General features: G+C 44.4%; 1 protein-coding gene across 1 annotated transcript in view; it reads right to left on the bottom strand.

Moving 5' to 3' along the window:
* The window catches only part of LOC115076510, a 47,295-nt gene that overhangs the window by 16,438 nt on the left and 3,009 nt on the right, over positions 1–27,848 (bottom strand). Inside the window, exons 5-10 of the mRNA XM_029578051.1 lie at positions 26,291–26,403; positions 25,030–25,188; positions 17,780–17,924; positions 13,808–13,914; positions 5,350–5,494; positions 775–887 (exon numbers count right to left, since the gene is read on the bottom strand). Of these exons, the coding sequence (XP_029433911.1) occupies positions 775–887; positions 5,350–5,494; positions 13,808–13,914; positions 17,780–17,924; positions 25,030–25,188; positions 26,291–26,403 (782 nt within the window). The remainder of the gene's footprint in view (positions 1–774; positions 888–5,349; positions 5,495–13,807; positions 13,915–17,779; positions 17,925–25,029; positions 25,189–26,290; positions 26,404–27,848) is intronic.

Genomic DNA, 27,848 nt, shown 5'->3' on the forward strand with positions numbered 1-27,848 from the left:
TTTTGGACGACACAGGCGAGCGACAGCAAATCTTGCTTCTTTCACTGTATTTGCAGCCTTCCCTCCCCCTTTATAATTCAAAAACACAGAATTTGCAAATCTCAATTGTGTTCTACGTTTCATTTGGAAACTCTCCTTTTAAAGCCTCTGAGGGAACCCCCCCTCAGGTGCAAGTCTGTGAATCTGCCGCATATCCGTGACGATAGTCTCAAAATGAAAATTTTACATTTCACATTTCCTTAACATCCAGGACCAGCTCTAGAAAACTCTTTCTGGTTCCCAGATAATCCCGCCAGAAATGTGACTTAAGCTTTACTTCTGCCCTGATCCCAAGTTAAAAAACTTGCACTAAAACGTCTCCCTGCTAAATGCGGCTTTCTGCAATGCCCTATAATAGCTAATACCTTTGTTTACATGTGATCTGCATGCACATGTGCTAAGCATACCAAGGGTTTCTCAGCACGGGATTTTCGATGCTAAAACCATATTACACGTCTCAGTAAGATTCCTGACTGAATCCAGAATAAATACCCACAGTAGGCTCAGTGTGGCTTGTTACATCAGCCCTTCGGTGACCAAAATATGCCGAGTAACTTTGTTTGTTCTTCAGTCAAGTCGTGCAAGCAAGCATAGCTCTTGTTAACATTCAGAAAATCAGTCCTGTTCTGACCCAGGAAGACCATCGCCCTGCCTTCCTGCCTTACACCGAGAAAGCAAACACGAGTAAGCATTTGATAATGGCATGACGTGAGCATGGGAACATTTTTCTCTCACCGCAAGTGACAGTGTTTCTGCTCTTCGTTACCGAGTACTTGTAAGGGGTCAGATATGGGTTGCATTTTGACTTTTTCAAACGTGCATAGCAACAGTCATGGACATGGCAGCACCTTCAAATGAAAGCATTAAAACACACACAGAAATATCAGATGCCAGTGTGCAAGAATCCGTAACACATAAAATAATGCCTCCAAAAATCCCATTGGCTAGGACAGTGTCTGTGATCCCTGTCCTTAAGGTCCACCCAGCCATGTATGTAAAAACCACAGGCATTTTCATTGTGGAGTCCCTAAAAACCAGACTGATTGTGTGGGGGCCTTCTGGCAGGGCTGGAAGGGAGAATCGCTAAGCTAGAATATAGTATGCAGATTAACTGTCTGAACATTGCTACTGAACAAGTATGAAACCGCTTCTAAAATGGCAGAGCAGAACTAAGAAAAGGGCAATAGAACTGAAGGTGGGAATTGCAGTATCTGTCTTAGGAAGAAAGGCTGAAGAGTTTGGGGCTCTTCAGCTTGGAGCATATAACAGAGGTTTATAAAATTATGTCTGGTAGGAAAGAGGTCCAGGAATGATTGTTTACACTATCAAACAGTACTAGGACTAGGGGGCACTGCCTGAAACTAACAGGTAGCAAATTAAAGAAAGTATTTATTTAGAGGGACGGCAGCTTTCAAGCTGGCGCAGGGGATGCGCATGGGCACCTATGCGTCAGCGCGAGCGCCCATGGATGTGGCCATTTTATAACGTGCGCACGTACATTCACACACATTATAAAACAGCCTGGTCGCGTGCACGTGTACCAGATTTTAAGTGGGCACGTGCATGGGCGAGCAAATCCTGCTTCTACCATAGAAGTCGGGGGATTTTAAGAGGGGCGTGCACCCATGCCATTGCCAGTTTCAACGGTTCTTCCACCAGTTAGCTCAGTTTAAGAGCTAGGTTCTCCACACCCTCCTAGTTTTATTTATTTATTTTATTTATTTAAGTCTTTTTTTATACCGAAGTATAGCAAATGCCTTCACTTCGGTTTACAGTAAAACAACTTGATACATACAACTTACAAAATGAATGGTTATCCAATAAAATACAGACAACGAACAATATAAGTGGGTAACATGTTAACAAGATGTTACGGAAAAACTTTGTAGTAAGAAGTGAGGTTAAACATGTCTAACTATGTATAAATATTGCCTTATCAGGTTATATATATGTCAAACTATGTATAAATATTGCCTAGTCAGGTTATAATCGAGTGCTGATGCGTTAATTTTATGAAAAAAACAGGATAGCGCTGGAGAGTCTTTTTGGAGAGTGTATGATGTATGCTTATCCAGTATCATCTGTAAAAGTCTGTCTGAAAATCCATGTTTTGAGTTCTTTTTTGAAGGATTTTATGTCTCTGAGTGAACTTAGGTATAGTTTGATAGCCTTCACTCCCCCCAGTTAGCCCAGACCCTCAAAGCCCTCCTCCATAGCAGAAGTAAACTTGCGCGGCACTAGGACCTACGCACGCCCAGGCAAGAAAGTATTTGCTCTCAGCCCCGCCCCCAGAACGCCCTTGCCCCTCCCATGCTTTGTCCAGACCACGCCCCTTTTTGAATCAGAGTTACACGCATATCTGGGCAGCTTTTAAAATACTGTGGGTGCACACGAGCCCGACTTGTTCACTCATCCCCCGATAGATGCTCATGCCAGGCTTTTAAAATTCACCTCTTAATGCACAGCTAAGCTATGGAGCTTCTTGACAGGAAATGTGGTCAAAGGCTTAGGCAAGTTTGTGGAGGACAGGTCCATAAATAATTATTAGCCAGTTAGATTTTGATTTCTCCACCTCATAGTTCTTGGGTAGAGCGACATGGAATAGACTTTTATATTGGGATTTGCTGGGAACTTCCAAGCCACCCGGACAGGTCACTGTTGGAGACAAGATCATTATTTTAAACTTTTTTCTTACTGATTTTAGTTGCTTATAAAAAAGAAATGCCTAGTGTATATGGAGTACCAATCTTTACAAAACAACTCAAATGTAGAAATGAAGGAGCTCTGGGTTTTGGGGGCAGTTTCTAAAACTATGTGGAACTGTTGCAAAGTCCATGGTTCATTCCCTTTGAAGGTTGCCTTGGAGCTCCACAAAGCTCAATATTACCAGCTTTATTGTTTAATATCATTCTTTCACCATTAACAACTATAATACAAGACTGTGGCTTTCGTCCTTCATTTTATGCAGATGATAATCTATCTGGTTTCATGCAATGTCTTGATCGTGTAGCCATTTGGGAACGCGTCCATGGGTTACAGGTTAATCTCCTAAAATGAGAGGCTATGTGATTTAGTTCTAAATCTTTTATACCATTAGTTACGCCAGACATTGATGGTACTCCTATTTCTTTAAAATCTGATGTTTCTACTCTGGTTGTCCTCTTTCTTCAATAGTTCAAAAATCTTTTTTTTATTTGCGATATGTTTGTCAGTACGCCTTTTGCTAGATACTCCTGATTTAAAATTATCCGTCCATGCTTTTATTATTTCTAAGTTGTACTACTGTAATTTGCTGCTTCTAGGATTATCCAATTCTCAGTTGAAATGTCTTTAGCTTCTTCAGAATACAGCTGCAAGGGAATTTTTGGTCTCCACAAATTTGATCAAATTTTTCTAGTTTTGTATCAATTATATTAGTTCCTTGTTTCATATCGTATTAGATTTAAAATTTTATGTTTAACCTTTCGTGCTTTTTGATTTGATCTTCCATTTTGTTTATCTAAATTAATGACTCCTTACATTCCTTTACATAGCCTTTGTTCCTCTCAGATGCGTTTTCTTCATATTCCTCCACCGTCTGTTATCTGTATAGATTGCACAAGGGAGTCTTCTTTTAACTATCAGGCTCCAATTTTATGGAAATCTCTGCCTTTTGAAATTCTTATGGCAGTAGATTACTTAAAATTTAGGAAGGCTATAAAAACCTAGACTTGATTTAATACTTTATTTTGTTAGAGCCTTTGGTATATTCAATTTATATTCTATTTTATTTTATAGGTTAGGCTTTTATAGCATTCATTCTAATCACAATTGGTATTTTAGTGATTTTATACTGCCTTTATTGTTGTTTTCACTTGATATTTTATTTTAGTGTAGTTTGTAGGAGCGATTTGTTTTATGTTTTGTTTTGTTTAATAATGTTATATTTTTATGTTATTTTAAGTTTTATTTGATTTGTATGTTGATTTTATTTTGTTCTCCCACCTGGATAACATGTTTTACAAGCAGAATATAAAAGTTTAATAAAAGAAATGAAATAAAGTACTCACAAACATTCGCACCTACTTTTCCTGTGGACACTATTTCCCATCAAAACAACTCACGTAATTTTGAAATTACCAAACTATGAGGTCCTTTTACTAAAGGTTTTCTCCCATATTGTGTCTAGGGGAAAAATGCTTGATAAATGATCCCTTATGTGCATTTTTGTCTCCCCCTGCCTGATCCGTCCCTGGGAATGCCTCAAAAAATATGGTTAAATGTAGGGTGGGCTATGTTATTTTATTAGCATGATATTGCTTGCTGAAGAGCTGATTTGCTTTCTAATCCAGCGTAGTGCCAGGTTTTGATGTGGGGAGATAATGTGCAAGATTTGAAGTACACCGCATTACCTCCATGATGAGGCTTTTACTTTGTGTTAAAACCCCAGCGCGGCTTAATAAATGACCCTCTCTGTGCATTATTTCCTCCCCTGACTAAATGCTCCCCAAGAATGCCTCCAAAAAATTACAGGTAAATGCAGTGTGGGTAATTTTCAGCCTATTTACCCTCCAAAATGGAAAGATTTCACACCAAGGGGTAGATTTTCAAAAACCGCGAATAGGCGTACTTTTGTTGGTACTCCAGGCGCAAACAAAAGTACGCTGGATTTCAGTAGATACGCGCGTAGCCGCACGTATCCGCTGAAATCCGGGATCGGCGCACGCAAGGCTATCGATTTCGTATAGCCGGCGCGCGCCGAGCCGCGCAGCCTAACTCCGTTCCCTCCGAGGCCGCTCCGAAATCGGAGCAGCCTCGAAGGGAACTTTCCTTTGCCCTCCCCTCACCTTCCCCTCCCTTCCCCTACCTAACCCACCCGCCCGGCCCTGTCTAAACCCCCCCTTTACCTTTGTTGGGGGATTTACGCCTCCCGGAGGGAGGCGTAAATCCCCGCGTGCCAGCGGGCCGCTAGCGCGCCGGGATGCGATCTGGGGGCGGGTCCGGAGGGCACGGCCACGCCCCCGGGCCGTAGCCACGCCCCCGGGCCCGCCCCCGGAATGCTCCCGACACGCCCCGAAAACGCCGCGCGGTTCGGGCCCGCCCCTGACACGCCCCCCGACACGCCCCCTCCGAAAACCCCGGGACTTACGCGAGTCCCGGGGCTCTGCGCGCGCTGGTAGGCCTATGTAAAATAGGCTTACCGGCGCGCAGGGCCCTGCTCACCTAAATCCGCCCGGATTTGGGCGGATTTAGGCGAGCAGGGCTCTTAAAATCCGCCCCCATGCGCGTAGACTGTATAGAATGTATTGTATGGACTCATTTTTCACTCACCGATCTGTTGCATCCAGAGGTTGCCCCTTTCCACTCACACCACAGAAACACCCATAGGTGGTGTAATTGGGGATGGCGTACTTTCCAGTTACCCTTTTAATCATGTTGCTAAAATTCAAAAGGTTGCCATGGGCCACAACACTAACTGCAACACAAACAAAAAAAATTACACAAAATAAAGGCTGCAATGGTAACTTTTAAATAGCCAGGCGGGTGCATGTGTACGCTGGCTCACTCCAAAAGACGCAGCCATTTTATAATAGGTGCACATAAAATAGGCTGTACGCATGTTCATATGCACACAATTTTATATGGATGCACGCATGTGCACACAAATGCCACCTCTGCCGCGTAAGTGGGGAAAATTTTATAAGGGATGTGCGCCAACGCAATTACCAGTTCCCCCAGTTTCCTCCCAGTTTGCCCAGCTAATGGATAGGACTTCGTTAACCCCCTAGTTAAAAAGCCTCCCTTTTACCCTGTTAGCACCAGCTCTTAAAACCCCGCTGACCAGCCTGATTTTTTTTATTTTATTATTTACACGCTATCCATAGCAGTGGTAAAGTTACGCGGCAGGGACCCTGGTGCGTGCTTGTTAAAATCCCACTCATGCCCTACCCAGACCATGCTCACGCCTCGCCCCTTTTTTCAACATATTGTGTGCGCGTGACCCGGAAGATACGCGCATACGTGGCGCGCGCCAGCCTGACTTCTGCGCGTTATCTCCCGGCTTTGGCTCACGTAGGGCTTTTAAAATTCACTTCTGTGAGTGCACAGTCAGCAGGAAGAAGGAACTCCAGTAAGATCATTCATATTATGCTATTGTGTAATACATGTTCGGGGTGAGCACAACACCAACTATAATAATACTTTTTCATAGATCAACTTGAATCTGAGCAGGAACGAAATGGTCCTTACAACTTGAGCATTTTAAAAGCTAAAGTACAGAATGTGGTAGCTTATGGGTAGACTTGGTAGCCCACTGCTGGCAGCCTGGCAATCAAAACTTTGGAGACTTTCCCCAGGACGAACGGAAACTGATGGGCCTAAGGTGCAGGTTATGGTTATACACGTGCTGTCAGCGAATGAGCTAACAGAGTAGTCACTGTCAAATATAGCTGTAAAATTCATCACTCTGAGAGTCCTCATGACCAAGTGTCGTCTTCCATATGAAGGTAGAGCATGCTATTTCTATCTGGGTTCAGCTTTCCTCTTTGTTTCATCTATATTTTCAGGGTATTTGTTATTGCCCTAAATGTATCTCTGCTTTCCTCTATTATGCCCTCCGGATTACTTAATTTGCCACCAGAACTTCTTGCTACATTTTATAGTCGCTATAAATATTTGTGATTTTTGCTTTATATTTACTCTATCTGATAATTAGACATACAGTATCAGTGCAGTCTAAAGCACTAGCACTGGGATATACACATACATGTTTGCAACTTGTCCCACCTACCTATCACTGCAAACTGACATTCTACAGCCATTTGTATGGTTGGATATCATGTATCCAGTTGATAACCTACTATTTACTTATTTATTTAGTCGTTTTATATATCGTCGTTCCAAAATCAGATGACAGCGGTTTACAATATCAGCTTACGGTTGCTCGGTCAACATTTCCATTCAATGCTCATATTCTAGGGCGATATAACAGCATGTACATTTCTAGAAAATATATTTTCTAGGTCTATTTTATACATAATCTAGTTCATCTCAACAGAAAATGCGTATTCTGGGTCGATACATCCACATTAATTGGGGTGCGTTGAAGTAGAATTATACCCTAAGATTTCCATTACATTAGTGAATTCTGGATTGTACAGGAAGCCAGTGCAGGGCTATCAGTGAGGGGGTGTTGTGGTCAAATTTCCTTGTCCCTACTAAGAGTCTGGCAGAGGCATTTTGTAGTAACTGTAGAGGTTTTAGTAGTCCCACGGGTAAGCCTAGTATTAGGGAGTTCCAGTAATCAAAGTTTGAAAATATTAGTGTTTATATGTAAAACTGTGCGGAAGTCTTGTATTGTTAGCAATGCTTTCAGCTGATGTAGTATTCCAAGCTTGGTGTATCCTGATTTAATTACTTTACTTATATGTTTTTTTCATTGAAAGGTTCTCGTCGATCTGAATTCCTAGATCTCGTACTTGATCAGAGGGTGTAATGCTAAAATTTCCTAGGTCTAAGGCTGGGGGTTTGATTAACATGGAGTTTTCTCCTTAACCACATAATTTCAGGGTTTTTTGTAATTAGCGTTAGCTTCAGTTGAGAGAGTTTTTGTTGTATTGTCTTCATGTAGGTGGACAGGGACGAAGCAGTTTTTTCAAATGACCCGTTGAATAGTATATAGAATTGCTTGTCGTCTGCATATAGGAAGAAGTTGATTCCTAGATCCACTAGGAGGGAGACCTAAATTTATCTCTGACTCGAGTGCATTCCAATAGGGCAGAATGGTATCTTGTCTTTAATTTTTTTTAAATTGATGGCTTTCATTTCTGGGAGTATTTGGCACCATCTACCCATCACTGCAGCCTGGCACATCACTACTGTCCTCAAGGCCACAGCTAATGGAGAGCCAAAAAGTTGCATTGGGAATAGCTCAAAGGGCAGCTGCATCCTTTCTTCAGCCACAGGAGGCTGATACAGTGCCTGAAATATAGAGAGAGGAAGGGTCTACACGGTATGACTTTCCGATGAGAATGATAAGCTAAAATATAATGCAAGCAGGAGTCTTCAGTCCATGGCAATCTATAATGACAAAATGAGATTTCACTGGTATATGTGGGAGCCCTACAATCTGCAGTTCACATATGCTCCTTTTACAGTTTCTGCAATTGCGCTGACGTGTCTCAAGATGTGTTTTATCTTTTCATGGACTAATAATCTTATGAGCAAGGAGAATACAGAGGAAGATCAGTGAGGAACTCTTGTATGTACGCTCTTAACATTCTCAGTGCTAGTGTAGTGTGACTGGTGAAAATATTCCTGTTACTTATGGCAGATGAGCAGCACGCTGACAATAGCCAGGTTCTTCATCTTGTCTCAGGACTCAAGAGGCGCAGAATCAGACGATCCTTTTCAAGGCAGAGTGCTAGCTCCTGTATCTGGACAATCAGTCGGATTTAAATAGGATCAAGGGAGGTTTATGATTCAACATCAAAGGGAATCCAAGCAAACAAAGTGTGCAACACAATCAGAAACTGAACATCTGCTCATGCAGGAGATGAGAAGGACTGAGGTCCAGCATGACCCTTCAAGCTCCTTTGGTGGCTTTGATCCAGTGCATATTATCAGTGTAATAAAATATACAGTACTAGCAAGTGTTTGCTTTCCTTGTGCTGTTATCAGCAGCAGAGTTCAGGCCAGGAATTGTCAGACCAACATGTTTCGACTGAGTCAATTTCTGGTTTACACCTAAGGTTACACATTGAGAAGCTTAGTTGGGACTTAGATGCATAGAGGTCAATACTCAAAGGGGTCTCTGGCTGAAGACATTCCCGGGGTGCGGTACTGATTTTCAGCACTGCTCGGACAACGTTAGCCAATTGAGTCTGGACAGACAAACACCTGTACTAAAGTTATCTGAATAACTTTATCTGGATATGTTCAGCGGGAACATGTTCCATTGCATATCCGGCTAGGGCAAAATGGAAATTTCATGATAGGCGTAACAGCATTAGCTAATGATCAGATGTGATATAATTGATTCAGTGGCTGAGCATTAGTTCCTATGAGGTGGGAGCTACAGCTACCATTGGTGGCAGAGCCCTGGGACAAATTATTAGCTTGCCTGAGGCGTCCACATGTCTCGGTCTAGCCCTGTCCCTCAGACGCACCAAACCCCATGAAACAGCACAGGGCTCATATCCCGTACGCTCATCCTTCCCAGGTGCTGAATATCGTGCTGACCTGCTAAATTCCCAAACTCATCCCTGGAATGCCTCTGATCCTACCCCCTCTTGGACTGGCCAAATTTGACCACCTTCTGTGCTTTGTATTAGAACAGCTGTGAAGCGGCCAGTCTGGCGAAACCTTGGCCATGCTGGCATCTCCAGTGTCCCATTGATATCAGGGTTTTATGCTGTGTTTATTGCTGTCTTGGCTTTGAGCACCGTTCTGAAGATAAGTTATTGATGGAATTACAAATATTTGTTCATGTTGATAATGACAGAAAGATTATGATTTAAATGCAAATAGGAGGATTTTCTGACTGATGGTGGAAAGCACCAGCTGGATATGAATAGTTATTTGGATGCACAGCTTATATCTGAGGTCTTTCCTCCTTTGTTTCATCTGTTTTGCACTTATTATTCAGTTTGCTTAGGTGGGGTTTTTGTGTTTCTTTTCACATTTACTCTCGCTGCCTCTTTTTCTTTTTGACAGCTTCATATTGGAGTAAAACACAACAAGGTGTGTGTTGATTAGATTCATGATGTGTTGTCCCTCTTTGTCATCCTACACCTCCCATAACATGTAGAGGACTCTGCACATTGATGGTGCTAGGTAATAACAATTAAATTATAACCACATAGATGACTTTGTGAATTTTACATTTCTCATTTATTTGATTACTGTACTTCGGGCCGATACAGAAAACTTCGCAGTTTTTTCTGCTTTTCTGTGCACTTCCCCGGCGCTGGCAGAAATTAACGCCAGCCTTTGGGCAGGCGTTAATTTCTGAAAGTAAAATGTGAGGCTTGGCTACACATTTTACTTTCTGTATTGCACAGGAATAACTAATAGGGACATCAACATGCATTTGCATGTTGTGGGCGCTATTAGCTAAGGGAAGGTTGGCCACGCGTTTTCGATGCGCTATTACCCCTTACTGTACAAGGGGTAAAAATAGCGAGTCAAAAACGCACGGCCAAACACGGGCTAACAATGCGCTCTGCCGGAGCTGTGTCGGCCTGATAGTTAAGTTGCATCAGGGAAGCCAAGACAGAAAATGAGATGAAACGTCTGGTGGAGATGATATAGAAGTGATTATAAAACAACTGGATGAGGATGGGATGGAGAAACTGCTTCTGACACTTCTCCCTCCCCACCTCCATTTCATCGCTAAGCTCTCCTCCTCTTCCTGCACGCACGCTCACGCTGGCTCTCAACTCCTAGCTATTCCCTCAGGAGTAATCAGGAGGGGAGTCATTTCTCAGTGAAACCCCTGGCATTACAAACTGCTGCAGAGCTTCTAAAGAGAAGGATCTGTTGTTGCTACTTTTATAATTATTAATCAGTTGTATAGTGCACATCAGATGTACGCAGCACTGCACTGAGACACATAATGCCCCTACTCCTTAGAGCTTACAATCTAGTCAAGATGGACAGACCAAACAACAAAACAAACATAAGACAGAAAAGCCATGGCTGAAAAGGCTTAAAATAGGTGGTTATATGTGGGATTAAACTGAGCATCATCAAATATAATCTTGGAGTCTTTTAATGTGCCTATGAATGTTTTTGTTAGTGTCGTGAACCTTCCTTTGCATCTCTGTCCCCCTGGGGCTGTCCCCCTATTTCATTTCCCTTCCCAAATCAGCCCAATCATCTCAGCGACAGTCCAGAGCCGGGGGCACCACACCAAGGCTCTTTCAGGAAGCCTGCATTAATGGACCTCAAATCCAGTCCCTATGGAGGTGCCATTGTGCAATGACAGGGGATTACTGTCCCCCAAGGGCTGTGGACATTGCATCTTCAGCACCTCCAGCCCCAGAGTCCTGGGCCAAGCATTGATTGAACCCAGGTGATATGAATGGCAGTGTGTGGCACTGGCCGCTGAGCCGGCCCAATACAGTATTTAATTTATTTAATATTTGGTTACTTGCCAGGTACTTGTGACTTGGATTGGCCACTGTTGGAGACAGGACACTGGGCCGGATGGACCTTTGGTCTGACCCAGTATGGCAAGTCTTATGTTCTTATGCTCTTATTTGAAGATGGCTCTTTTGAACACAGAGTGGTGTGCTTAGGTTAAGCGGGACTTGATGGTAAAAGCATTTAAATGGATCATTGAGTGATGCACTTATTGTTGAAGAAAGAACCTGTAGCCTTCATATATTTATTGTACCCCTGGATATTCCGCTAAGATGTCCCCTAAAACTAGCCAAATACTATGAAAACCATAAGCCACCCTTGCTGCTGGTTATAGTGAGGGAACCCCCTTAAGGCATTGTTATGCTGGGGGGGAGGGGGTGTCTACAAATGCAGAGGGATGTCCCTGAAAGATCAGCAGAAAGAAGAGAAATATACATTTACATTCCAGATATCCGATTCATTACCCTGTCCCCTTGCACTCCTCTTAAACCTTAAGGTAAGGCTTGCGATCAGATGGTGATTTACAGGACGTGATCTGCACAATCAGAACCTTAAAAGCTGCTTTATGTTTAATTATCACTGGGAAATGAAAACTTTACTGTAAAATCAGTTGGGGGGAGATGAGAGTGAGCGTGGAGGCTTCAGCAGGCTTCTGTCGTCCCCTTGCACTTGCTATTCGAATAAAATGTAAACTTCCTATTGTAGGTGTTTCGGTTTCTCTGGAAACAAAATGCCGCGGTTTTGTCGCATTCACAGGCCAATCTCCCACAGGACCCAGAGCTGCCACCTGTGGAGGAAGCAAGAAAACCAGGTCACACACAGACACAGGAAGCATTAGCGACAAAAATATGCAAAACAGGATCAGCTCTGAGAATTCTTTAGCATAGAATTTAAAGGGAAATACAGTTCTCCTTCCCCCTTTTCATTATAAAAAAACGTGGAACCTGCAGATTTCATCCTTTTCTGCATTTCACGTGGAAATTCTCCTGTTAAAGCCAAGGAGGAAATCTTTCAAAACTTCTTGCATGCCCCCATTTATGTATTTATATGGGTGCACCGGGAGATGATAACTTTAAATAGGCACGCGGGTGCACTTGTGTGCGTATTCGTTGACCCGCGCCCAGGTATGCGGCCATTTTATACCATATGCACGTATATGCGCGCATGTTATAAAATAGGCTGAGCATGCAAATGCCTCTTCTACCACCTAAGTGGGGGGATTTTAAAAAACTCGCACGCTGACACCATTACCAGTTTTACCAGTTCATTCCCAGTTCGCCCAGGTATGGAATAGGACTTCCAAACCCCCCTGGTTTAATAGACTCCTTTCTCCCATTAGCCCCGACCTTTAAAACTCTATCGATCTATTTGCTAACTTCATAAAGTACCCCCTAGACCTTCTATTATTTGAGAGAGTAAATAACTGATTACATTAACCTGTTCAAGTCCTTTAATGATTTTGTAGACTTCTATTACATCCCCCCTCAGTCGTCTCTTCTCCAAAATGAAAAGCCCTAACCTCTTTAACCTTTCCTCATGGGGGAGCCATTCCATGCCCCTTATCATTTTGGTAGCCCTTCTCTGTACTTTCTCCAGTGCAGATAGTGTAGCTGGGTTCAAAAAAGGTTTGGATAAGTTCTTGGAGGAGAAGTCCATTAATGGCTATTAATCAAATTTACTTAGGGAATAGCCACTGCTATTAATTGCATCAGTAGCATGGGATCTTCTTAGTGTTTGGGTAATTACCAGGTTCTTGTGGCCTGGTTTGGCCTCTGTTGGAAACAGGATGCTGGGCTTGATGGACCCTTGGTCTGACCCAGCATGGCAATTTCTTTTGTTCTTAATGTTTCTCCTATAGTCCAATATTGCTGATAAATACTGATTAAAATTTTAGCAAAAATATCACAACTAAGAGTGGAGGATATACAGTCCCTATTTTGATAGATCTTGATCAAACTGGCTTTATAGGCAAATAGGTGCCTAGTGTTGTTCGTAGACTATTTAGCATCTTATTCTTGGCTGCTAAATACAAGGTTTCTGGGGCCATTATTTAAATTGATGCAGAGAAAGCGTTTGATCACAGATCTTATCAATTTATTTTTTTGATGCTTCAGAAGTGGGGTCCTCCTGATGTCTATATATAGGTATCACTATGTGACAGAGGGGCACTTTGTATTGGTATGGGTTTTCGGGAGGTGGGTTGGGATTAGGTGGAGTGTTGTGTACATTTATTTATTTAGACATTTTATATATCGAATCAACTCCTCTTGTTAGACTTTTCATCACTTATAAGAGCTATAATTCTTTACTGATGTCAATTTTACTATGAATACCTCTGAATATGTCTGTAACAACACCCCCCGAAGCCTAACCCAGCGTCTGAAAATCCACCCCGATTCAAAGTGCCTCTCTAGAGTGGTACAGACAGACTGACTCTATACAGAGTCTGTCTGTCTGTCTGTCTGTCTTTCTCCTTTTCTCCTTTTCTCCTTTTCTCCTTCTCCTTCTCCTTCTCCTTCTCCTTCTCCTTCTCCCTCAACCCCCTCCCCCAGCTTCTTAAAATTCACGTGGGCCCACATACACGCCTCAATATAGTGCTTAATAATAACAATATAATGAGAATGCTGGCACATCTTCCCCTCACCACAAGTGACAGTGTTTCCCTTGTATTTTGCAAAGTACAGATTCAGGTAGGGATTGCATTTTTTCGCCTTCAGATGTTCATAACAGCAGTCATGGGCATGGCAGCACCTACAAATGAAAATATTAACCAGGAGAAATATCAGATGTCAGGTGTGCAAGAATCCTTAGGGGCGGATTTTAAAACCCCTGTGCACGTAAATCCTTCCGGCCGGCGCGCACAGAGCCCCGGGACGCACGTAAGTCCCGGGGCTTCCTGTCGGGGGCGTGTCGGGGGGCGCGGCGGGATGACGCGGCGTTTAGGGGGCAGGGCGCGGCGTTTCGGTGGTGACGACGTGGGCGTGGTTTCGGCCCGGGGGCATTCCGGGGGCGTGGCTGTGGCCTCCGGAACAGCCCCCGGGACCGGACCACGGAGCGGGGCAGCCGGCCGACGCGCGCAAAGTTACGCCTGCTGAAAGCAGGCGTAACTTTGCCGACAAAGGTAAGGGGGGGGGGGTTTAGATAGGGCTGGGGGGGGGTTAGGTAGGGGAAGGGAGGGGAAGGTGGGGGGAGGACGAAGGAAAGTTCCCTCCGAGGCCGCTCCGAAATCGGAGCGGCCTCGGAGGGAACAGGCAGCGCGCGCTGGGCTCGGCGCATGCAGGTTGCACAAATGTGCACCCCCTTGTGCGCGCCAACCCCGGATTTTATAAGATACGCGCGGCTACGCGCATATCTTATAAAATCCAGCATACTTTTTTCGCGCCTGCTGCGCGAACAAAAGTACGCGCTCATGCAAGTATTTAAAATCTGCCCCATTATGCATAAAGCAATGTCTGCAAAAGATCCCATTGGCTAGAACAGTGCCTCTCATCCCCATCTCCCACCCAGCCATGTATGCAAATACCTCATGCATATTCATTGTAGATATCCTGAACACCAGATTGGCTGAATGGAGAACCACTGAGTTAGAATAGAATATAATACTACAATCTTCATTTCATAGGCGCCACCAGAGTAGTTCAAAACCAGTTCAAAGAGCTGATAATTATGTTAGAATAATGCACACATTACTGATTTGAAGATCATTTTTGGGGAAAGATAACTAGCTTTGTGACGTTTTTATGAGTGAGTGTATCCGGATCCTTGATGATGAATTAGAGAGCGGGAGAAAAAGCAATCAAGAGGGTCATTTATTAGATTTTATTTTAAATTTTCTTTTTATTGTTTTTAACTTTTTACAACAAATAAATACCGGTACCCAGTTTCCTTAGAGTAGCAATCTGTAATGTAGAATTGAAGGTATCCAGCACATTCAGTGGCTATAGACAATCTACATCTCTTCCAAAATGTTTACCTTTTCTTGCCTTATAGCCTAGAAGTAAAATGCATTAAACCAGTGTTTGTTCCAGGTAGCCACATATCCTATCTTATAAATGCCAAGTACAACATATAATCCAGAATTGGTTAGAAAATGAAGTACAAATAAAAACATAGAATAACTTCCTTGGATGACTGTCCACCCCCTTTATACTTCTGTAGGAATCCTAAATACTTAAAGCTCTGGTGTAACCAATCGCTTTCAAAAGCACACACAATGGAGGTAATTTTCAAAGGAGTTAAGCGTGTAAATTTAACATACTGTCTTAGCAATTTTCAAAAGTCATTTACATGCTGTTGTACTCATGGCCCGGGCTGGCGTGGTTCCCCAAGGTCGGAGAGCCCCCGTTGCTGCTGACGCCGGCGCAGGGCCTCCGGTGTGCAGGATGCGCTGGCGCCACCCCGAGCTGTTTCCTGCCTCAGGCGCGCGCACGCCTTCAGCAAAGATTTAAAGGGCCCGCGGCAGGAAGTCAGCGCCGGCCCTCCTCGCTGACGTCAGGGGCTCTTCCTCATAAAAACCTTCAGCAGACGTTCCCCTGACGACTTGGCAACAGGTCTGTTCAGGGTATCCCTTGTGGTGCCGTGCTTGTTCCTGCATTCCTGATTCTGTTCGACCCATTGCCTGTTCCTGTCTTTCCAGTGCCCGTTCCTGCCTTCCAGCCTTGTTCCAGCTTCTGCTCCTTCTCCCTCGGACGGATTCCCCTCGCTTGACTTCGGATTGGACTTCACACTTCTTACTCGCCGCCTGCCCTTGACTTCGGATTGGACCTCATGCTTCTTGCTCGCCACCTGCCCTTGACTTCGGATTGGACTTCACGCTTCTTACTCGCCGCCTGCCCTTGACTTCGGATTGGACCTCACGCTTCTTGCTCGCCGCCTGCCCTGGACTTTCGGACCAGACCTCACGCCTCCTGCTCGCAGCCTGCCCAGGACTCGGATCATCACTTGTCGGAGCTTCATCACAGGGGCCCACCTAAGTCCAGCCAGCCCCCGGAACTCAAGGCTCAACCTGCGGGGAATGGGGTTGGTAGTGGTGAAGCCTCAGCCAGCTGGCCCCTGTCATCCGCTGGCCTCACCTCCAGACGTTGGGAGCCTGTGATTGGTCTTCCTCTCAGGTGACGTCAATCCCAACTCAGACCAAGGGTCTGTTGCGTCCGTTGCTGCTCGACGCCTCACTCCGCCCTCTTTACCTCTGTGGCAACTCCCTCTGGGTCTGATGGACGGCTGGCTGCCGTGGCATCTTCTTGCCATCTCTCTCCAGCGTCCCCGGACCGGCACGATGCTGCGGATCTGCCATGTTGCCTGATGACATAGGGCGCGTGCTCCGTTTGATGTACCAGCAAGGGCGCGAACTTCGGGGGCGTCCCCCTGAGATGACATCATCCGCTTCCAATATAAAAGGTCTCAGTATTCGCTAACGAATCGAGTTAGCAAGGGGATTGCTTCGGCTTTTCTCCCAAGCTACTCTGCCTCCTCAAACTTACCAGGGGTACCCATTCCTCGGGGGCCTCGCTCTCTTTTCTTTATTTCATATTGCAGATAGGAACCGGTACTCGCTCCTCAAGGGCCCATGTTCCTGAACACTCTGAAGATTCTCTACTGCCTGGAAGCTATCCAGATACAGACATTTGTGAGTTACCATCGCTCTCTCAGAGCTTTCCCTGGGACCAGGTACTTGCTCCTCGAGTTAGTACCCAGCTACTGAGCTTCTTAAAGACCTTATCTGAGTTTTGTCATCCAGTTCTGGCTATGAACACAGCATACCCTGTCTACTCACTATCTATAGTTTCTCTACAGCTCAGCAACCCTGGGATTGCTGTTCCAGTACCTGAGGGACTTCAGCCCTGCCGGGCATATCAGCTCACTACTGCCACCTCTGGTGGTTCTACTAACCTGTCTAATAAAAGCAATATCTGTGTTTGTCTCCGTACTCAAGCCTAGCCGGTGGTCCCTCTCAGGATATCCTCCTGGGGGTGCAGTCATCTGCCATCGGCCCAAGGATCCACCTATCTACATTCCTCTACAGCTGGGTGCCCTCTCCAAGCACTCTGCTGGTAACAGATTGCTACTCCTTACTCATCAGGAGCCTTCAGCAACAGATTCATAACAGATTGCAACTCCGCAGTCTATACTTTAACGGATTGTTAACTCCTCCCTTCTTGAGGAATAGAGCATGTCAGTTTGCTAACTCATCCTTCCATAGGAGCCAGTTCCATAACAGATTGCTAATTCCTCCTTCCACAGGAGCCGATTCACAACAGATTGCTAACTCCTCCTTCCACAGGAGCCGATTCATAACAGATCGCTAACTCCTCCCTCCACAGGAGCCGATTCACAACAGATCGCTAACTCCTCCCTTCTTGAGGAGTAGAGCATAACAGGATCCACAACCCACATCGAGGTCACAACTCATGCGTAAAGTGTACTTACCCATGAACTAAGTCTGGACAACTCAATGACTTTTAAGTGTCTAAAACCTCATATTATACATGCAAGATACTTTAAAAAGTTCAGTCCAAAAAGTTCGGGATTACAAAAAAAAAACCCCAGAAAGATTCCAGTCTGCAAACGTAGACTAAGAGTTTGTTGTTAGTAGACTGGTTTCTTCTCTCCCACTTACCGATCTGTTGCATCCAAAGGTTGCCCCTTCCCACCCTTTCCACAGAAGCACCCATAAGTGGTGTAACTGAGGACAGCAGGCTTCCTTGTTGCCCACGTAATCATGTAGCCAAAATTAACAAGGTCGCCTTCCACAGCAATACAAACTGCAACACAAAATAACAAAGTCAGCAGGAGAAAGGAAGTCGAGCAAGATCATTCACATCATACTGTATAATACATTATCAGGGTGAAATGCATCACTAATTACTAATTATAACAATCATTTTTTTATGCATCAACTTGAATATAAACAGGACCTGAACAACCCTTACAACAAGAGCATTTTGAAAGCTACAATCTAGAGAGTGACATCCCATGGGTATGGGCTGGTAATCCACTGCTGGCGTTCAAATTTCAATGGACCTTCCCCAGGAGTAATGGAGGCGGATATGATTCAAGGGCTGATTTTTAAAAGCATTCACACTAAAGCTCACTTTTGTGAGTGTAAATGGACTTTTGAAAATTGCCCTGGAAGTTATGCATATACCGGTAGAAGTACCCATGGGAACTCAAGAGGCATTCTTGGGGGGGGAGGGGGGCAGTGTTGTGGGGGGGGGGGGAAATCATTCCAGTTTGTATTTTTATTTATTTATTTATTTATTTATTTAAAAACTTTTCTATACCGGATTTGCACCTGCTCTGGAGTTGTTCTGCTGTGGTAGGTTTCCTGAGCACAGCTCTAATTTTCAGAGTGCACTTATGCAGAGACATTAGCCAGGTTATAAGTATCCACGTGCGGTCAGTATTTCAGCTAACAGTGTCACTATCAAATACAGCTGTAAAAATCGCCACTTTGATCATCCTCAGCACCAAGTGATATCTTCAATATGATGTCTGGTGCACCAGTGCACTCTGTGCTCAGCTTTTCTTTGTTTTGCCCGTGTTTCCAGATCTTTTTAAAATATTTTTGCCCCAGACTGCTCTGTTTAATTTTCCCTCAAACATGTCCTCCAGTAGGTGATCAGTCAATTTGTCCCCAGAACTTCCAGCTGCATGACCAGCAAATCTATTTTTCCCTTTGTCCAATCTGCTACCAGGGTTCCTCCATCCTCTCATGTGCTCTTTCTTGTGAGATCCTGTCCTTCTAGCTTATCTTCAGAATTCTTCTATAATATGACTGCAAAGGAGTATGCAGGAGAAAACCCCCAAACACCTTAAAGGACTGGATTCAGAAATCTGCCCCGGTTCACCTTAAGCCTAAAACAGCAGAGAATCCTGGCCCAGGCAGAGATCCCTAGGAAGGGAAATAACTAGCCAGGCCTAGGAGGGAACAGGAGGCCCAGGGGAGAGAAGGAAGCCTAGAGAAAGAGAACATTGCTGAACCGTAAGTTGTAAAACTACATTTGTGTTGTTAAATTGTGAAGAATAGCAGAGCTGCTTTAGTTTGTTTTCTTGTCACTAATAAAGAAGTTTATACAAGATTTCTGCCCGCCTGAATCTCTCTTCTGGCTACTCTACGACAGCTCATGGAACCACAACTATGTTTCAAATGCCTGTGTTTTCTTTACTCTCTCATTATTCTAACTTCACATTTCACTTCCATGTCATCCTACTGAAAAGATGCCTGCAATCAAGAACTTCTTTAGCTTTAAAGCCACATTGCCTCAAAGAAAATCTTTACAGTCCCAAAGTTCATTTGTTTGCATTCAGTTTTTCTTTTTTACTTCTGTTAGACATTTTCTGTGTTCTGTGATCCTGCTGCTGAGATATTTATGTTCTTTGATTTGTTCTGGTTTAATTCCTTCAACAAATATTTTGATAGTTTTTTGGTTTAAAACCGTATTTCATGAGAGATTACTCTATGGAACATGTCTACCTTTTTTCATATTTTTTTCCTGCTACATTTTCTATTTGCTGTAAATATTTGTGCTGAGTTTACAGTTTGCGCTAAATTATTGCTCGACTTCTAGACATGGTTGGAGCCATTTTCTCACTGTCCACATTGGGTCAAACTCCATGGGGGTGCAAAGGGATGTGCAAAGATATTTTTTTGTTTTTATTTCTGTATGCACATGTAAATGGAAAATCAAAAGACAATTTAGTTTTTTTACTTCACTTCTGCTTGCAAACTTTTGCCATTGCTTTTGCATTATTATCGAAAGAAAGCAAGTCCTCTGATTTTTACCTATGGACATTGCTGCAAGTTTCAAAGAGAAATCCGCACATCCTCTCACTTTGAAATTTGCCACGGGTGCAATTTCCCCGCCCCCCCCCCCCCCGGGTAGATTTTCTTTGCAAACAGCGCACATGGACTGATAAATCATACGCAATTTAATTTCCGTCAGCACCCAAAACACGCCCCCGTGTGTGAAATAGGTAAACAGGGAATAGTTATTTACGCTTTCAAATAGCACTAGGACTAGGAGATGCTCGATGAAACTAACTGGAGGCAGATTTAAAACAAATTAGAGAAGGTATTTTTTCAGACTATGTGCAATTAAGTTCTGGAATGTATTGCCAGAGGATACGGTTAAAGTTAGTAGCGTATCCCTTCTTACTCAATTCTTCTCCACACTGAAGAGCCCTAACCTGTTTAAACTTTCTTCTTAAGGGAGCTGTTCCATCCCCTTTCTCTGACTCTAGTGGATTCCAGTGTGGCAGAATGGTATCTACTTTTTCTTTCTGTAAAATTGATGTCTTTAATTTCAGTGTGCATATAGCCCATGTAGCTCAGACAAACTGTTAGCAAAAGTGCACATATACAAAAGACTTATGGCACCATCACTACTGCCTGACATCACCTCCCCTTCAACCTCACTACTGTTCTCTACAACACCCCTAGTGGTCAGCCAAAGAGTTGCATTGGGAATAGCTCAAAGGGCGGCTCCATCCTTTCTTCAGCCATAGGAGGTCAATGCAGTACCTGAACTGAAGAGAGAGGATATGGGAGGGAACAAGGAAAACCCTGGGACTGCACAGGATGACTTTATGATGTGAATGAGCAGAAGCCTTCAAGCCATGACAGTCAATAACAACGAAACCAGACTGCACTGGTGTACGTGGAAGCTCTACAGGCTGCGGTTAACATTTGTTCAGTTCACAGTTTCAGCAGTTGTGCCGACATGTGATTTGAGATGTATTTTATCTGCTCATGAACATGGTTTTAAGAGCAAGAAGAGTAAAGAGGAAGAGCAATGAAGACCTCTTGTCTTGAAGGTACACTCTCAGAAGAACATGAGACTTGCCATACTGGGTCAGACCAAGGGTCCATCAAGCCCAGTATCCTGTTTCCAACAGTGGCCAATTCAAGCACCTGGCAGGGTCCCAAGGGGTAGATAGAGTCCAAGCTGCTTATCCCAGGGACAAGCCGTGAATTTTCCCAATTCATAGAAACATAGAAACATAGAAATGACGGCAGAAGAAGACCAAATGGCCCATCTAGTCTGCCCAGCAAGCTTCACACATATTTTCTCTCATACTTATCTGTTTCTCTTAGCTCTTGGTTCTATTTCCCTTCCACCCCCACCTTTAATGTAGAGAGCAGTGATGGAGCTGCATCCAAGTGAAATATCTAGCTTGATTCGTTAGGGGTAGTAGCCGCCGCAATAAGCAAGCTGCACCCATGCTTATTTGTTTTACCCAGACTATGTTATTAGCCCTTATTGGTTGTTTTTCTTCTCCCCTGCCGTTGAAGCAGGGAGCTATGCTGGATATGCGTGACGTATAAGTCTTCTCCCATGCCGTTGAAGCAGAGAGCCATGCTGGATGTGCATCGAAAGTGAAGTATCAGGCACATTTGGTTTGGGGTAGTAACCGCCGTAACAAGCCAGCTACTCCCCGCTTTGTGAGTGCGAACCCTCTTTTCTTCTCCCCTGCCGTTGAAGCAGAGAGCTCTGCTGGATGTGTGAAGTATCAGTTTTTCTTCTCCCCTGCCGTTGAATCAGAGAACTTTGCTGTATATGCATTGAAAGTGAAGTATCAGGCTTATTTGATTTGGGGTAGTAACCGCCGTAACAAGCCAGCTACTCCCCTCTTTGTGAGTGTGAATCCTTTTTTCCACATTTCCTCTTGCTGTTGAAGCTTAGAGCGATGTTGGAGTCACCGTAAGCCTGTGTATGTTTATTTAATAAGGGTATTGACTCCAGGCAGTAGCCATCATTCTGGCGAGTCACCCACTCTTCATTGGCAGCCTCTTGACTTTATGGATCCACAGTGTTTATCCCACGCCCCTTTGAAGTCCTTCACAGTTCTGGTCTTCACCACATCCTCCGGAAGGGCATTCCAGGCATCCACCACCCTCTCCGTGAAGAAATACTTCCTGACATTGGTTCTGAATCTTCCTCCCTGGAGCTTCAAATCGTGACCCCTGGTTCTGCTGATTTTTTTCCTTCGGAAAAGGTTTGTCGTTGTCTTTTGATCATTAACACCTTTCAAGTATCTGAAAGTCTGTATCATATCACCTCTGCTCCTCCTTTCCTCCAGGGTGTACATATTTAGATTCTTCAATCTCTCCTCGTACGTCATCCGATGAAGATCCTCCACCTTCCTGGTCGCCCTTCTCTGTACCGCCTCCATCTTGTCTTTGTCTTTTTATGTCTTTTTAAACCTTAATAATGGTTTATGCACTTTCCCCCAGAAACTTGTCCAGTCTTTTTTAAACCTACCAACACTAACAGCTTTCACCATATCCTTTAGCAACGAATTCCAGGGCTTATTTGTTTAGTGAAAAAATATGTTCTCCTATTTGTTTTAAATGTACCACCTGGCAACATCATTGCATACCCTCTAGTCTTTGTACTTTTTTGAAAGCAGAAACAACCGATTTGCATTCATTTGTTTCGCTGGGCCTCATTATTTTATCCTATCTCCCCTCAGCCACCTCATCTCCAAGATGAAGGGCCCTAACCTTTTTAGTATTTTCTTGTTGGGGAATTGTTCCATGTCATCATTTTCAGTGCTAGTGTGGCAAACAAAGCTACAGTATGACTGATTAAAAACATTCCTGTTACTTACGGCAGATGAGCAGCACGCTGGCAATGGCCAGGCTCTTCATTCTTGTCTCAGGACTCAAGAGGCGCAGAATCAGACGTTCCTTTTCCAGGGCAGAGTGCTAGTTCCTGTATTTGGGCAGTCGGTCTGAGATTTAAATAGGATCCAAGGTCTGTTGATTGTTCTGCATCAAAGAGTTTCCAAGCCATTTGTCTAATTGCTATTTTAGAATGAAATATGTTTGCTGTGGTTTGTTACGTTATATGTTATTCTCTGCTGTCCATTTTGAGAAATAAGGAGTAAAAAATGAAAAAGAGTTTCCAAGAAAACTTGGTTATGTGCAACACAATCAGCAGCTGAGCATCTGACCCTTCAGGAAACGAGAAGGGTCCAGCATGGTCGTTCAAGCTCCTCTTGCATCAAATCATCAGACTTTGACTTTGATCAAACTCATATTATCAATGTAATAAAATATACAACCCTGTAGCTGGTTGTCTGATTATTTTCTTCAAGCTGTGATAAACCTTTTCATTATTTTACATACTGTACGTCTTTTATGCAGTTTTGAACTGGTTCCATTATTTGTGAAATCTTTAAAGTTCTCAGTTGTTTAATGTTATTAACAAGGATTGACATTTTTAAAGTTTTTATTTATTCAGCAAAAATATAAACAAACATGGAAATGACTGCCATTTGAGGCTTGAAGAAAAAACAAATTAAACTGCACCTTTTGTCATTGACTTGAGATAATATAAATAAATAACTGCTGGAGTTGGTTACAGGAGAAAAAGAGGCTGAGCAAAGGAATGAGACAGGAGCTGTGAAAGAAGTTTTATGGGCAAAAATATGCCAAAGAGCATTTTGTGAGCCAGGGTATTTGCCAAAGGTGATTACTGATAGCGCTGATTAAGAAAAACCCAGAGTCCTTTGCACACCGAATGCAACAGTTATTGAGTTTTATTGGCAGGAGCCAAAGGTGCATCCATGGGTGGCCCTTGGGGGCCTGTGGCAGGAGACTCCAGGACTGGGCATTGGAATCATGATCCCCTGTGCTTTTAAGGAGGCAGGAGTTACTTTCTGTATTGCGCGGGACTAACTAATAGGCTCATCAGCATGCATTTGCATGTTGCGGGCGCTATTTGTTTCGGGGGGGGTTGGCCGCGTGCTTTCCACGTGCTATTATTACCCCTTACTATATAAGGGGTAATAATAGCGCGTGGAAAACGCACATCCAAACGGGGGCTAACGGTGCGCTCGGCCTGAGCACACCGTACTGAATCGGCCTGATTGAGGGGCACTGGGACTGCAGGGGATATCCCTAAATGATCAGTCACCAGAAGAGAAACTGCTACCCTTGTATTCTAAACTTCAAAATTGTTATTATGTCCCCCCTGCACATCACATACTGTTAGGGTCATGGGCTTATGTAAAATGAGCTTATACCTGCATAGGTAACCTCTGTGCATGGTAAGTGAATATTCAGAAGGGTGGGAGTGCACACCTATGGTCACAACTGTGCTGAGAAGTGTGCGCATACAAAGCGGGCATTTCGAGGGCGTTTCTGGGGTGGCCTTTGGATGCACGAGCACATTTACAGATTTTTCGATGGATTACACGTAGCGTTATCAAACAAGCATGCATGCTTTTACACCCGCCGATCCAGCCGCAGACAGTAAACATGACTTCTCTTTTGCCTGCGGTTTTTGGGTGAGGTTCCCTGGTGCCAGGGCCAGATTAAGACAGCATGGGCTGGGGGAACGACCCCCCTCCTGCCAAATCCTCCTCCCGGGGTGTCCCCTCAGCTCCACATCGCAGCAGCTTCCTCCTCTTGCACGGGGGGGGGGGGGCTTTATGTTACCGGGGAAACCCATGGGAAGGGTGGGAGCCGCCCCGCAGGGTCTGTCAGGTCCTGTGCGGATTTTTCCTTCCTGCTGGGTTGCTGCTGTGATCTGAAGTCAGCACTGCCAGAGGAGAGAAGCAGCTTCAGGGTGTGGATGCTCCAGCACCTCTAGGAATTTGACACTGGTTGCCTGTGTTGCCTGTGGCTCAGTCTGGGCCTGCCTGCTGCACAGTTCATAAAATGCAGGCATAACTTTGGATGCTCGATTGATACGTGCATGTTTGGAGTTATGCACACTCTTCAAAATTAGCCTCTTAAACTTCAGAGAAAGCCAGGCAGCGATTTATGGGAGGCGTTCTTGGAAATCATTCCCTTTAAATCTGCTTTATTCTTAATTTTCACTTAGAAAAAAAAGCAAAGTAAAATGTAACCATAAAATCAATTGTGAGACACTTGGCAGGCTTCTATCGGTCCCTTGCACTTCCAGTTAAAATAATATTTATATTTGCGATTGTAGGTGTTCAGGTTTTTCTTGAAACAGAGTGCTGCAGTCTTGTCGCATTGGCAGACCAGCGCCCCGCAGGACTCGTGTTCAGCATCTGTAGGAAAGGTAAGGACATTGATTAAGGGCTAGGTACCGGCTCACACGAAGACCCAAGAATAATTTACAGCAAATGTACAAATGCAGGCTTTCCAGAAGAACATGCAGAGCAGGGCTGCTTCTGAAAATCGCTGTAAGAAGGCCTGGGCTATTCCTTTGGGATGTTATCGGGGTCCCTGTGACCTGGATTGGCCACTGCCGGAGACAAGATGATGGGTCTGACGGACCTTTGGTCTGTCTCAATACCACATTACTTGTGTAAAGGGAAAGTTGTGGATGAAGCAAGCACGCGATGGCACATCTTGCTCCTTTCACTGCATTTGCAGGTCTCCCTCCCGCTTTTTAATTTGCATAAGAAGTACCTGCAAAGCCCCTCGTGCTCTCCATTTTACATGGACCCTCTCCTTTTAAACCCTCTGATGAAGCAAGTTACAGGGTTTTGTTTTGTTTTTTTTATTTTGCAGCATAATTGTGAAACTGTTCTCAAAATGAAAACTTCACTTTTCACGTGTCCTTAGCATCTAAAAGGGATCTTTCGGATTCCCAGGTAAATGGCCCCTATTGGAATCAGATCCCCAGTAAAGCCTGGGTGAAAAGGACAAGCTGTGATTTTAGATAAACTAAAGGCGAGAATATAGGAAATTCATACAGAAGCATTACAATTCTTGGGCACAGCTCTGAAGACAGGAAGTGCAGTGGCTAATTGGGTGACTCCTGGAAGTGCCTCAAAAAAGATGAGGGATATCGCCCAGCTCCTGCCTCCTGTTCAAGGCTGGACCGGATCCATGTTTTCAGTCTCCCCAAGATTCTACTGGGCCCTCATCACCCTGATTTTATTGTTCCACTACGCCAGGGATGAGCTACACACGTGGCTCTTAGAGTGATCAAAATGCGCAGCTTAACCTGGTTCATAGACCAAGTTGTGCAAACATAGCCCATGACTGTTCCTTGTGAATATTCAGGAAATCAGACCTGCTTTGACCCTGGAGGACCGTCGCTGTGCCTCCTTGACTTACACTGAGAATGCACAAGACTAAAGGACAAACACAAGTGAGCAGTGATTTTGGCATCAAGTGAGCACCGGAACATTTTCCTCTCACCACAAGTGACAGTGTTTCCGCCGTTCGCTACAGAGAACTTGTAAGAGTTCAGATAAGGGTTGCACTTTTTCTGTAACACACGTTCATAGCAGCAGTCATGGGCATGGCAGCACCTTCAAATACAAACATTAGCCAGCATAAGTATCAGAAGTCAACGTGCAAGAAGCGATTAGAACATAAAACAGGGTTTACACAAAATCTCATTGGCTAGAACTGTGGCTCCTAACCCATCCTTGAAGCCCACCCAGCCATGTATGCAAATATCTCACACATATTCATTGTCAATATCCCTAAAACCAGACTGATTGTGGGGGCCTCCAGGCCGGGCTGGGTTGGACATCACTGAGCTGGAAAAGAATATGCACAATAAAATCTTTTCTGCCAGTGAAGGAGTTTGAAACCAATTCAGAACTAGAGATGAGCATCAAAGTTGATTGTGGGGAAGAAAGTCGAAGCTGGTTCGTATCCCATACCCGCATTGGGAACAGTCATCAAACCATCAACTCACTCATGAAACAAGTCATTTTCTTCTGCTCTAACCTGGGTGTGAGGGGGGGGGGGGGGGGGAGTCATTCCAGGCCCGAGGGGCAGCTGTTGAAAAGGTCCCATCAGAAAAGCGCTCATGCAGTTTATGAGAGAAGGCCATAGCTGAGGAACATCTCTGTGAAGAACGGACCAGGCCAGGTCTATACCAAACCAGCTAGCCCCAAAGATATTTAGGACTAGTACTTCTCAGGAATCAGATTTGTGAAATGGCGCTGGTCAGCCAATTTTATACCTTTGCCCCATCATGTGAAGGGGCAAGACTGGACTTTGGCTGGCCGGTGCCATTTTGAAAAATGGTGACAGCAGGCCCAAATAGCTAGGAAGCCATCCAAGCCCCCCTGGACAGCCAGGGTTTATGAGGCAAGGCCTGGGAAAGGGGGATGGGGGGCCAGGTCTGAGGGGGGGGGGAACATTCTTTTCAAAGAGGGGGGGGCTGAGGTTTGGGAGGGCGGAGCAAGGGAGGGGCTAGGAACCGGTCACATTCTTCCATTTTTATTTTATTACTGGGGTCGCCTCAGGGGTCATCCAGAGAGGAGGGAGTGGTGGAACAGGGGGGTCTTGAGACCCCCTGAGGTTCTTGTGATACCTGAGGGGATTCTTCAGGCTTCTTTAAATGATCACCTGGGGAACGATGGGACTCGCGCTAGCATCCCGATTCTCCCAGGTAAAGTGTCAGCTTTTGTGTTGTAGCTGATGTTCCTCAAAATAACAAGGCTTGCAACCTCATTATTTTACCATTCCAGCATTGTGCCAGGTTTTGATGTGGGAAGATAATGTGCAGGATTTGACATACAGCGCATTACCTTCGTGATGAGGCTTTTACCATGTATTAAAGACCCAGCGTGGCTTAATAAATGACCCTCTGTGTTCATTGTTGCCTTTCCTGCCTAACCCCCTCCCTGGGAATACTTCCACAAAAATGCAGCTAGAAGCAGGGTGTGCAGATTTCAGCCTATGAACCAAAAGAATGGAAAGATTTCACTCCATGCACATGGGTTGTAGGAAGATTAAT

This window comes from Rhinatrema bivittatum, chromosome 15 (assembly GCF_901001135.1).
Source record: "Rhinatrema bivittatum chromosome 15, aRhiBiv1.1, whole genome shotgun sequence".
Lineage (NCBI taxonomy): Eukaryota > Metazoa > Chordata > Amphibia > Gymnophiona > Rhinatrematidae > Rhinatrema > Rhinatrema bivittatum.